The 13,028-nt window shown below is 35.4% G+C and overlaps 5 protein-coding genes across 5 annotated transcripts, besides 1 other annotated feature; 3 read left to right on the plus strand and 2 right to left on the minus strand.

Moving 5' to 3' along the window:
* Nucleotides 1-404: 404 nt before the first annotated feature.
* On the minus strand, nucleotides 405-2,026 carry TVAGG3_0007630 (protein serine/threonine kinase protein; the record flags this gene model as incomplete). The annotated part of the gene is made up of 1 exon (XM_001316237.2): nucleotides 523-2,019. One exon carries the CDS (start codon nucleotides 2,017-2,019, stop codon nucleotides 523-525), a length of 1,497 nt encoding a protein of 498 aa, XP_001316272.1.
* Nucleotides 2,027-2,291: 265 nt separating this feature from the next.
* Nucleotides 2,292-2,809: a mobile genetic element.
* A 501-nt stretch (nucleotides 2,810-3,310) lies between these two features.
* On the plus strand, nucleotides 3,311-6,014 carry TVAGG3_0007650 (inorganic anion exchanger protein; the record flags this gene model as incomplete). The annotated part of the gene is made up of 1 exon (XM_001316236.2): nucleotides 3,311-5,728. One exon carries the CDS (start codon nucleotides 3,311-3,313, stop codon nucleotides 5,726-5,728), a length of 2,418 nt encoding a protein of 805 aa, XP_001316271.2.
* A 181-nt stretch (nucleotides 6,015-6,195) lies between these two features.
* On the plus strand, nucleotides 6,196-8,249 carry TVAGG3_0007660 (ATP-dependent RNA helicase DBP3 family; the record flags this gene model as incomplete). Its single annotated transcript, XM_001316235.1, has 1 exon — nucleotides 6,248-7,789. One exon carries the CDS (start codon nucleotides 6,248-6,250, stop codon nucleotides 7,787-7,789), a length of 1,542 nt encoding a protein of 513 aa, XP_001316270.1.
* Nucleotides 8,250-8,530: 281 nt separating this feature from the next.
* TVAGG3_0007670 (nuclear import signal receptor protein) lies at nucleotides 8,531-10,683 on the minus strand (the record flags this gene model as incomplete). Its single annotated transcript, XM_001316233.1, has 1 exon — nucleotides 9,133-10,581. The coding sequence occupies one exon, from the start codon at nucleotides 10,579-10,581 to the stop codon at nucleotides 9,133-9,135; it is 1,449 nt and encodes a 482-aa protein (XP_001316268.1).
* Nucleotides 10,684-11,508: 825 nt separating this feature from the next.
* Nucleotides 11,509-12,816, plus strand: TVAGG3_0007680 (CDP-alcohol phosphatidyltransferase class-I family; the record flags this gene model as incomplete). Its single annotated transcript, XM_001316232.1, has 1 exon — nucleotides 11,509-12,780. The coding sequence occupies one exon, from the start codon at nucleotides 11,509-11,511 to the stop codon at nucleotides 12,778-12,780; it is 1,272 nt and encodes a 423-aa protein (XP_001316267.1).
* Nucleotides 12,817-13,028: the final 212 nt, after the last annotated feature.

Consider the following 13,028-nt stretch of genomic DNA (forward strand, 5'->3'; position numbering starts at 1 on the left):
TACCCTCCAAGAAAATTAATAATTTTATGGTATATTTTCATTTGTATAATTTGTCAAATATAAAATTGAATGCATGCTGAAATTTCATTTGAATAAAAAAGTTCCTGATTTTTATAGTCACAAAATGTTTGTTTCATTGAGCTTAATAAAATTGTGTAAAATGAAAACCTCAACTGAAATTTGATTAAACGAACTAATTATGATTTTTATATGTCAACTATCAATGATATCAAAAATCAAAGAATAACTTCTAAATGCATGACAGAATCTGATCTCGATTACCAATTTCAAAATGGATATTGTAAATTTGTATAATTTCCTATACTTATATTTAAAAATTAAAACTAGGACTATTGTGATCAGACTGAATTATTTCTTATTTTATTACCAATGTTGTTTGCTAATTCGCTATATAGTTTTCTCTTAAAACACTCGTAAAAGAATAGTTCATATATTAAGCAGGCCGTATTAACTAAAGTTTTTATATTATAATTTTCTCTTATCAACTAAAATATCATAAATTTAAATGCTTTCCTCATCCTTGCTTTCCTGATCAAGTAACTCAGCGACATGTTCAACGAAAGCATTGAAGATGTCAGCCGAGCCGCCACATAAGTGAACTTCCATTACACAACCATCTCCCGATCTATAGGAATCCACTTCAATGAATGTTCCCTTATCGACACTTCTTGCGAATATCGTGAAATCGTCCGGATGGAACCATTTCATGTTCAAATTGTTACAAGTTTTCTGGCAAACTAACATTGCCTCTTCTTGTTCGATACTTTCATGCTGGAGAGTCTGGTCCATGAGAACATCTGTTCCCTGTGGAACAACAGCATCCCAGTCTGGTCTGACAGCGAGAGACATTGGTCCATCTCTTGTCAACGATTGTGGAGAGCCAGTCATGCGGTGGAACGGGCCAACACCATTGACGAATGCTTGTTTGGTAGGTTCGCATTCGATTGTATCGAAGAACTTTGGGCTTGTATCTGTTCCGTCCCAGTTAAGTTGTTCGATTGAAATTCGACTGGTTGCCATACGGTAAAAGACCTTCGAAAGAGCGGCTTCGTCACTTGTAAGCTCTTTACGTAGTACTTCTGCGTCTGTATAACCGATTTTATAAAGGATATCGAGGATTTGATCGTCGATTTGAGATTCTGGTATTGGCTCTGTAAAGTTTGGTGTCGGTGGTGGTGCTGGTAATACATATTCTGGATTAAGGCCTTCTCTGAAGATAGGTGACTCTTTAATTTGTTGGATCGTAAAGCGATTCTTTGGATCGATCTGCAACATGCCGTTTATGAGTGCTTTTGCTTCTGCTGTGAATGTTTTCGGCATCGAATATACGCCCCTCTTGACTTTGGCAAGAAGAGTACGAATATTTGGATCATCAAACGGTAAATAGCCGGCAAGTAATGCGTAAAAGATGACGCCGCAACTCCATATATCAGCTTTCTTGCCTTCGTATGGAAGTCCGCGAATGACTTCTGGAGCAGCGTAATGCGGTGATCCGCATGAAGTTTCTGCGATGTTTGATTGGACAAAACGGGCGAAACCGAAGTCTGCGATCTTAACGTTGTAGTTTGAGTCTAATAAAATGTTCTCTGGTTTAAGATCTCTATGACAAATACCAAGGGAGTGTAAATACTCGAGTCCGTATATGATTTGACGGAAGAATTTGACGGCCTCTGGCTGTGGTAAGAATCTCTTTTCAACCAAATAATCAAATAATTCTCCTTTGGACGCGTATTCTGTAATGATATATAAATGCCTAGGAGATTCGAGGACTTCAATAAGTCCAAGAAGATGAGGGTGATCAATCAACTTCATCAGTGTTGTTTCTCGTTGTATTTTCTGGTTGAGGTCAGGTCTTTGGTCGAATGATGACTTTTTGATGATTTTGATTGCAACTTCCTCACCATTCTTCGTATTCATGGCCAATTTGACCTTTCCACTGATTCCTTTGCCAAGAGTGCGAATCAGTTTGTAATCTCCGATCATAGGGGAGTCATCCATGTTTCGGTGATTTGATTTTTTCAATGAGTTGTCTCAAAATTTATAAATGTTTACATCATCGATTTTGATTGTTGTCAAACACTTAACCACTGATTTCAAGAAAGTGAAAGGTTTCATATTTCGTTGAGATGCTAGCTCAAATAGCATTCATTGTTTTGAAAAAAAAATACGTTTGGGGAGAACATGTATTTTATAGTACATTATTGCAGAAGATACTATAAGTTATTTAAATTTCGAATCCAAATGGAAAATCAGAGTCTGTTCGATCTTCAGGGTGGCTTCCGACCAAATTGTCACTTTTTAGCCCAAGTGAGAAAATTTCGTAATTTATAACCAAGTTTTTTAAAATCTATATTTAATAAAGATTCTATTTTTCTTATTAAATTTCAAAAATGAGGGGGTTCGGAATCGTCCACAAATTGCCGAAAGGGTTTTTGCCAGTTTTGAATCCGCTTATTTTTATCGACCAAAATTATAATAAATATAATTTTCGATAAGTATTCTACCCAAATGATTCTTCAAAAAATTATTTTTTGGATTTTATTCCGTAAAAAAAGTTAAAGAAAACGCCTAGAAAATTTCGAATTTTCCCTATAAAATTCAGTGCGGGGCGATTTAAGAGATTTTTCAAAAATAATCATATCAGTAGATAGGGTATAATATAGAGGAGCTTTATGAATAACTTAAAATCCGGGAAACTCAATATTCAACGAGAAAAACGCTTAACGAATCTCACTTTTGGTGTAAACATCACAAAAAATTGAGAGGGCTTTCTGGTCGGAAGCCTCCCTTCAGAGAACGCGATTTTATATATTCTCGAGCAAGAATTGGGTATTTGACTTAGAATAGCTTACTTGGACTATATTTATCTCCTTTTTATCAATTGAGTATAAACAGATTTCGCAAATTCAAAAGTCAATACAATTTTATGGGAAAGTGAAGATTCTCTCAACTAGACAATGTAGAGGTGAAACCGCAATAAGACGAATAAAATTAACTTATCAAATAAATATGCCAATTCAAAATGATCCATAAGCTTCAAAAAACTAAAACTTGATTCGACATGCATCTATATATCTAAAGATGTGCTATCAAACCCTGTCTCATATAATATTCCAAAATCTTTTCCGTATTCCCTTCTATTCTTATGATGATTTGAATGCGTGAACGTCATCAATAATAAACATATAAAAGTGACTTATTTTGGGCTATTGTTCATCAATTTGATGAACCTATATGAAGTAGATTATACTCTTACATTTGGATATAATTAGTTATTTATTTTTTTGAAATGGATGATAATGAAGATGAACTTCTTACAACAGAATTAGAAGAAATTACGCAAGAACCAAGCGAATCCGATTCTTCATTCAGTTCATTTGATGCTCTTAAAGATTCTCTCGCTTATATGTCTAATATTGTATCAGTTCCACCACAACTTGAATTAGGTCTCGATGCATTTGCTCTTGGTAACAATGCAATGAAAACCGAAGATCCTCTCTCATTTGTTACCATTAATATTCCAAGAATGACTAAACCACATCTTGCAGACTTATTAATCAGTAGTTTTTGCAACGCTACATATTTTCTAGACAAAAATCCATCAAATCAATTCAGTATACAAAACTATGAAGCTGATATGATTGAACATTTTGTAAATCATCCATTAGTTAGAAAGCCACATGAAGTACGCAACATCCTTACATCAGCAAATGAAGAATATGGTGCTCATACGCATGTTCTCAACTATCACGAGTTTTTAATCATTACATCAAGTATCGATACTCACGATTACTTTGAAGAAGGTGTAGATTGCATTATTAGTGTATCAAGATTCAAAGACATTACGCGAATAGGCAGTATGTCTCAGCATTTCACGAGATTTGTAATTTACACTTTAATTACAGACGAACATCCATGTGATATCTCAAACTTAATAGCCGTTTTACTAGAATTACCAAAAGTCTACTCAACTATCTGGAACTCTCATGATGAGAAAGAAATCAAAAAATCTTTCGAACAATCAGAAAGTGATTTCCTAATTGAGCTAGCTACAGCACACCAAGCGATGGAGAAAGTCAATGAACACCTTACTCACGATATTTCCATTGGAAGAGCTGACTGGGTACATCGACAAATGTTGCTAAACCATGAAATGATGTTTCACCACAAACACGAAATAGAAGACGAAGAATTCAGTTGTAGATCAATCTGCCAGATCGGAAGAGGTGTTATAAATGACTTCAAAAGGAGAATACATTATTATTGGTCTGATTGGCGCGATGGCTTCTCTTTGAAACCAATTTTTGTTGCTGTTTTCCTTGCTTTAGGAATTTTACCTTATGTTTATATTTTTGGTACTTCTATTGAACATTACACAGGCGAATTCATGAATACGTGGCATGTTTTAGTTTCTTGTATTGGTGCTGGAATTTTCATGTCGATTTTTTCACCACAACCAATGATATTTTTGAGTCCTTCTGCAGCTTTTATTCTTTTCTTGAAAGCATGTAAAAACATGGCGAAGTCACTACATCTTACTTTAGAACAGATTTATCCGATGACTGCTATTTTTGCTGCTTTCTTTTTGTTGGTTTTTAGTTTGACGAATATTTCAACAGCCATCAAATACGTGACGAGTTTTTCTGATGAAGTCTTTGTTGCTTTTGTCGCTTTCTTGTTTTTACTTGATTCCATCAAAGAAGTTCTTTCTCCCAGTGACCAATACATACAAGTTTGTTCTGCTTTCACTGCTTTATGTGTTTTTGTTGTCACTTTTGCAATTAATCGCATCAAATTTAACTCTATGACTTATTCATGGTTGAGATCTATTGCTTCGGATGGAGCTCCTGTTATATCAAGTATAGGTGTTGCTCTATTCCTTTCTTATGTTTTCCCATCAGTTTACAAAAATCTTCCTCATTATTCTATTTATAATTTACAAGGAAAATTAGAATTTGTTACTTTTTCGGGATTTTCGACGAAAATCTTTTTTGTTTCTATGTTGTTAGGATTTTGTGCCGCGATATTGATATTGTTAGAACATAATGTCACTGCTAAATTAGTTAATGGCGAAGAGATGAAACTCAGAAAACCATGTGCGTATCATTTAGACATTTTAGTTTTAGCTGTTGTTAATTTAGTATTAGGATTGTTGAATTTACCATTAGTTACTGCATCAAAGATACACACATTCCATCATATCCATGCAATGAGTGTTCACACATTTGAATATGATGAAGAAGGAAATCCTTCCTCTTTGTGTATCAATGTTTCTGAGACAAGATTGACTGGTTTATTATCTCATATTCTTTTGTTTATTGTTTTACTCTTTCCAAAGATAATGACACTCCCAAGAGCTGTATTTGCAGGTGTTTTGGCTTTCATGGGTGCAATAACTTTGTTGAATACAACTCTTTTAGTTCATTTGATTTCTTTGTTTTGGAAACCAGAAAATTTGCCACCAAATCATTGGCTGAGAAATGTCAAGAGATGGAAGATTTTGGCAATTAATATTTTGCAGATTGGTTGCATTGTTTCTATTTATTTCATTGAACATTCAATTATTGGATTTCTTTATCCTGTTTTTATTATTTTGATCGTTGCTTTGTATAGAACTATCTATTACTTCTTCCCTGAAGACATGATGATGATAGAAAATGGCTTTGTTGAGAAGAAAAAGAAGAAGAAAAACAACGATTTGTATTAATTTATATAAAAAACTGTTTGTAATTGCGATTATATATTTATTTGCATTTTATACAAAATTAAGTTAAAGCAAATAGAAATAATCTTACAAATGCACATATAAAATATAAGTTTTAAAATTATTTAGAAGCATAAGGTTGTTGAACCTTAAATAATGTCTACTTCACTGATAAAATGCTAGTTATCTAACTGTTTGCATCACTAATCCAAGTTTTTGAGATCGATGAAGACAGAATTTTCTAGTCCTAAGAGGTTTTCAACAATTTCTAGATAATAGAATAACTGTAAATTGCATGTAGATTGTTAATTTGTCGAAAATCCAAGCATTGTTGTTGCGAATTTTGTCAGGCAGGGCAAAAATCGAAAATAAATTTTCAAAAGAAATCTTTGCAAAATTATCAATCGATATCTGATGAAATTTATTGAAAAAATTGATATCCAGAATAAAATTTTCATTTGAGAGGAATTAAAAGTAAAAATATAAAATTAACGGTTTTGGTCAAGGCGGCATTTAAAACAAATGTGTGCAGCATATATTCCTCCACATCTCCGTGCCCAAGGTGTTCAACCACATATGGCACAAAACTCCGCTACAGAAGCGCTTGCTAACGAAAAGCAAAGCCATTTCCAAGCAAATCGTAGATCACGTAGAACAGCAAACCGCGGAATGGCCCGTTCTTTCTCAGTTCCAGCTCGCCTCAGCGAAATCTCTGACCAGCAAGTCGAAGAACTTTTCGCTCAGAACGAAGCAAGCGAAGATTTCCAAGTTTATGAAGATTCCGAAGTCAAAGTTCATTCAACAAATCAACTCGATCCGATTACTCAATTCCCACGCTGTGGTGTTGACAATCAAATTCTCAGCAATATCGCAGGATTGGGCTACAAATTCCCAACTGCAGTTCAAAAATACTCAATTCCTTACATTCTTAATGGACATGATTTAATTGTCACTTCTCAAACAGGCAGTGGTAAGACAGCAGCATTCATGTTGCCAGTTATCACTCAATTACTCAAAATGCAATTATATATTCATCCATCGGTAGTTATCATGTGTCCTACACGTGAATTGGCGCTTCAGATCGAGGACCAAATCAACAAGTTCGCAGAAGGAACAGGTCTTCAGACTGTTTGCGTTTTCGGTGGATCCCCAATTCATCTTCAACTCAGACAGCTCAGCTACGCTTGCAACATTCTCGTTGCTACACCAGGACGTCTCAACGATATCCTCAAGCGTGGCCAGCTTCAGCTTAAATACGTAAAATACTTAATTCTCGATGAAGCCGACAGAATGCTCGACATGGGCTTCGAACCGCAGATTAGCGAAGTAATCAACGGTTTCGACATGACGGAAATCGCGAATCGCCAAACTTTACTCTTTAGCGCCACATTCCCTTCAGAAGTCCAGAATTTGGCCAGGAGTTTCATGAAATCGGCCTTCACGCGCATTGAGGTCGGCCTCCAGGACCCTCCGGCCTTGATTGAGCAGCACTTCGAGTACGTTCGCGATTACGACAAATTCCCAGCCCTCATCGACTTCTTGAACGCTCACGATTGCCCCACACTTGTCTTCGCCGAAAGAAAGACAAGCGTTGACCGCATCGAGGACTACCTTTACGAGGAAAATTACCCAGTTGTCGCTATCCACGGCGATAGAGACATGGACAACCGTCTGGCCGCTCTCGATGGCTTCACATCAGGTCGTGCGCGCATCATGGTCGCTACAGATGTCGCTGCCCGTGGTATTGATATTCCGAACGTCGGCCACGTCATCAACATGGACCTCCCGACCGACGTAGACTCGTACATCCACCGTATTGGAAGAACAGGACGTGCTGGAAGACGCGGTGTCGCTACAAGTTTCTGGAATGAGTCAAATGAGCCGTTCCTCATCGCTCTTTTGGCCCATTTAAGGAAGACACAACAACCAATTCCTGACGGGCTTGAAGAATTCGCTCAGCACATCCAGTCTCAGAGAAGAGGTGGTTCTAGAGGTGGAAGAGGCGGTGGCCGAAGAGGAATGCCTAGAGATAGGTCATTCAACAACATAGGCCACAGATATTAACTGTTATATGAATATATATTGTTATAAACTGTTTTTATTTGCTATCCTATCCAAATTACCCCTTAATTTTTAAAATATTTGATTGTAATTGATAAGGTAATTGAAATTAAGCTAATAGTAAGTTAACTGATCTATTTAGGAAAGATTTTATATAATATTGTATTTCTAGATTTGATTTTTGGAAACATTGTGTTGATAATTATGTATTCGATTATGAGTTGAGTGTAATGTACTGATGGAGATATGTATCTTTTCCAAAAAATATAATTGAAAAATTAATTTTATGAGATTTGATGCGTTTTTGTTGGATATTAGAATAATACTTTTAGTAATTAATGTGATGCTGAATTTGTTCGGTTCCTATTTCATGAATTCGCAAAGTTGGCTGGACAAGTGACGTTTTTCTGGCACTTTTCGGTTCTTAAAGGTTTTAAAGTAAATATCATCTGTTTGGTAAAAGTTATTAATAAAAGTTATTAAGCCGATCATACAATTCAAAATTGAATCAATCAATTGAGAGCATATTATTAATTGAGAGCACCCAAATTTCCCAAATACCAAAATCGCTTTGTTATTTTTAACATAGTCCTTGATGCCTATATCTTGATTTGCCCATAAAATTTGAAAGCAAAAAATCGATGAAAGATTTCCCAGATGGTATAGAGTAGAAATTTGGGCATATCTCAACCCGTCTGATGATTTTACTCTATTATATTATAAAATTAAGCAATCAAGAATATTGTGAACTCTTGTAAACAATTATAAAATTGACATAAATGCTTTCGCAGTTCTTCTCCAACTTCGCTCAGAAGAAAGCAGCCTTCTCAATGACACCAGCTGCTATCAAACAGATCAAGGAGCTCCTTAAGACAGATTTCGAGAACAAGATGCTTCGCATTACACTCAAATCTGGTGGCTGCGCAGGCTTCCAATACGATTTCAGCTTTGACTCTGCTGCTCGTAAGGGAGATCACCTCTTCCAGCAGGATGGTGCTGCTGTTGTCCTCGATGACAAGGCCCTTCTCTACCTTCGTGGTGCAGAATTAGATTACTCCTCAGATATCTTCTCATCATACTTCAAAGTCAACATTCCACTCGAGTCTGAACTCCACTCATGCCACTGCGGAAAGTCTGTCGGCACAGATGAAACAGTCGGAAAGCACAAATGCAGCCACTAAGTTCCTTAGTAGCATTATACAGACGTATTTGGCGTATTTGTAATAGAATACAGAAAAGTTAAACTTATTTTATATTGATATTTTAAAATTTTATATAAAACAAAAATATTTAATATTTTCAACAATAAAATCATCAAAAATATAAGATAAAAACAATAATTCTAATTAATATACAGATAGTGATTCAATCTTATGAAGTAAAAATGCACTTCTTTCGGCCAAAATAAGATTATCAGGTGTAATTAATTCCTGAAGTCGATCTCTAATATCAGATTCGAACAAACTACTAATAAATCCTTCGAATGCATCACTTGATAATGCAACCTGAAGAAGTTTTATCAAAGTATCGATACATCTCAATTCGATCATCGAAACTCCGCAGCCAAGCATCTCTATAATGAACTCAACAATGTTTTCTGTCATATAAACAGCCAGATTTGCGCTGTCCGTGAAAACAATTAAAGTGGAAATGAAGAAAATTGCTTCTTTCTTGACTTCGAAGTCGGATGTGTCGAATTGCTGAAGTAAGCTGTTGACGAAATCGCTGTCAAAGAAACTCAACAGCAAATTCGGAGCAGATTCAATCATATTCGACAAAATCCAAAGGGAGTAAGTAACATATTCTGTAGACATGAATGCCAATAGCTTGTCCATGATGCCCAAATCAATCAAAGTCTTCACTTGTGGACCACTCGCGTTACTCATGTTTCCGATGAGGCATAAAGCTGAAGCAGTTAGCTGTGGATTGTCCATGAGTTCGTATATTACAGGATATAATCCAGCAGAATACATTGCAAAGATGATTGCGGGAGTTTTGTTCGACATTTCAACCAAACAGTTGATAATATCTTGAACTGCATTCGCTGACTCAAGGCGTAGAAGATTGGATATTGGTTCTAAGCATTCTAAAAGGATAGCTATTTCAATTGGTTCTGAATTCTGAAAAATAGAAACAAGAGCTGAGCATGCGCCATCTACTGCTGATTTTGTGGAAGAATTGGAGGCTATTTCGACTAGAGTAGTTTGGATTCCAAAAGAAATGAAGCCATCTCTTGCATATGAAGAAACTGAACAAAGTCCTGCTATAAGATGATAGAGTGATTCATATATGGATTCATTTCCTTCACTCAGAATCGAAAAGATAATTAAGCAAAGGTCTTTATCGATAAATTCTTCGATAATTTCTTTAGGTAAAACATTTGAGAGTAACTGTAAGAAGTTGAAAATCTTTATCTTGGTTTCAATATCTATATCACATTGTACTGCGTTTAAAATTGGTTCAATTAAAATATCATTTTTGAACAATATTTTTGCGAATTGTATTGGTTTGAGTTCTAGACTCTCTATACGGTTCATAAGTGCCGAGATATTCGATGAATTTCCAGAGTTGAAAATAGAAGCCACGTCGTTGATATCCATTGAGAGTTGATTCAGATTACATGCTGAATTGCTAAGAATGCATTGTTGCACATTCTGTGCATTCCTCAGATTGTAAATCGAAGGTCGTTTGATTGATCTCAAAGAGAGTGTTCTGCTGTTTCGATCTCTAGCTAGCTCCATCTTGTAGTTAGATAGGTCACAGCCACTCTCTGTGAGAGTTGTGAAATCATTCATTATGGTCGAGTCGCTTGATTTTGTTATTTTTTGGAAACTAAAAAAAAAACTATGATGTAAAGGATTGAAATTTAAAAATTCTCCAAGATAAATCACTTTATTTATAAAATAATTCATTGCACCAAGCTTGTGAATAAAAACGGTGAATGTTCTCAAAATTCTGACATCTTCGCTTGAAAAAAAAATATTTTGAATTAATTTTTTTTAGTAAAATAATCCTTACTCCGATAAATGATAAGTTTATATCTGAAAGAGTGATAGGGCTCAACAATACAAGACTCCTTACTACTTATATTGATATCGTATTACCTCAGATTATTCATTTGCAAGATATTTATTCGTTCTCGAAATGACTACCTATGAGGTGGTTGTAGTTTATTGCTCTAATTCTTGGATTTCACAAAATTATATACAAATCTTGATAAAAAGACAGGTAAGATATGTATTTATTCTATTCAATGATTTTGCTCATATCACATGAATCGCAAATTCCCAAAAAAACAGCAAATATAAAATTTCTTTCTTTAATCTGGAAAATACTATGACAAAAGGTATAAATTGGTTGAACCCAATCTGTTTATCGTAATTTTGAAGCATGGTTTTAAATGATTTCTATTTTTTTTCGAAATTTTGAAATTATAAGTTTGATTGCTATTTGTTGTGCAATAATGCATGTGTTTGATGCTGAATTTTGAATTTTTGAACGAAAATAAGAAAAAAGACAAAAGATTATTCATTTTCCAGAGAAATGACATTTACAAGCTGATTAGTATGTTGTATCAATCTTCTTTTTCTAATTTATTTGTTTCGACCATGGTCATATCGATGAGAATGAATTGATTCAAGAAAAAAAAAATGAGAGTTCGTGTATTGAAAATAATCGTTTGTAAAGTGATCGGGAGATTCAATCCTCACAAATTTTTTTCAATGTCGTTTATTGAATTTTGTATGGCCATTAATAAATTTCAGTTTCGGATGCAGATCTTTACCCAAGAAGAGCTCACAGCAGCCAAAAATCACAAATACTCAGGCACAGATGACTCATTAATGGTTCGATTCTGTTTCAAGTACATCTGGAACTGGATGGTCGAGAAATTCCCAATGTGGCTCGCCCCCAACGTTATTACACTCACAGGATTCCTCTTTGAAGTTGTTTCATTCTGTCTTTCATTCCACTATTCCTCTTTCATGAAAGTAGCCCTTCCAGATTGGTTATGTATTGTTGATGGCGCTTGCTTATTAATTTATCAGACATTAGACAACCTCGATGGTAAACAGGCAAGAAGAACAGGCTCATCATCCTCTCTTGGTCAGTTCTTTGACCACGGTTGCGACGCTATCACCGGATGCCTCGAATTAATGAAGGCTTCAATGGTTTTCGAGTACCATGCTTCAACCAAAACATTTGTATTCGTCTCCTGCATGGGTATTGGCTTCCTTCTCACAACCTGGGAAGAGTTTTGCACTCATAAGTTCTATCTCGGTTACTTGAACGGTCCAGACGAGGGTCTCTTCCTTCTTGGCCTTGCACAGATCTCATGCGGTATCAAGATAAGGATGAAAAACTTCTATAGCTGGAATTTCTTCAACTATGCCTTCATTATCGGTTTTGTTTTTACACTTCTCCTCATTTTCTATGACGTATTCAAAGAGATCTGGAACGAACCATCTAAAATCAAGCAGGGCCTTCTTGCAATCCTTCCTTGCTTCATTACTTTCGGATTATTCCTTGCCAACGCCATTTCGATGAAATTCTTCAACATGTCTCCATACTTCATCATGCTCTGCGGTCTTGTTCTTCAATACGGCGGTCAAATGATTATTGTTGCAATTTTGACCGGAAAATCAGCATTATCTCTTTTCAGCGCCATCCAGGTCATCGAGTGGATCTTGATTGCTGTTCCATTACTTCCAGAAATTGTGTTTTCAGAGCAGTACTGGATGATTTTGTTCTACGCTCACTTGGCACTGATGCTTATCACAGATATCAACGTTGTTTACAGCCTTTCTACTGGCCTCGGCATTCCTATCTTCACAATCAAGCACCGGGAACAGTCTCTCCCATCAGAACAGATGGAAATTGTCAACATCGAGGAAGATGAAGGTTCCTTCGCTGCTGACGCTGATCCTGAACAAGTTGACGACAAAGTTACTCAGGATCCAGAGCAACATGATGAAAAACCTGCTGAATCTCTTTAATTTATATGTTTCTTTCTTCAATAAATTATTTTGTTTCATTCTTTATTTTTCATATCAAAAAACTGTTTTTTAAATAAAATGATTGTCTTGTTTCACATCAATAAGAAAACAAGTAAATATTACATTGTAATGCAATATTGAGAGTGTTTAGAGTTAATTTACAATGACAATTCATCCCAGTTATTAGAAATTGAACTAAAATCAGACGAGTAAATATAAATGATTCTTCCGTGTAAGAAAGAATATTG

This window comes from Trichomonas vaginalis, chromosome IV (genome assembly GCF_026262505.1).
Source record: "Trichomonas vaginalis G3 chromosome IV, whole genome shotgun sequence".
In the NCBI taxonomy this organism is placed as follows: domain Eukaryota; phylum Parabasalia; order Trichomonadida; family Trichomonadidae; genus Trichomonas; species Trichomonas vaginalis.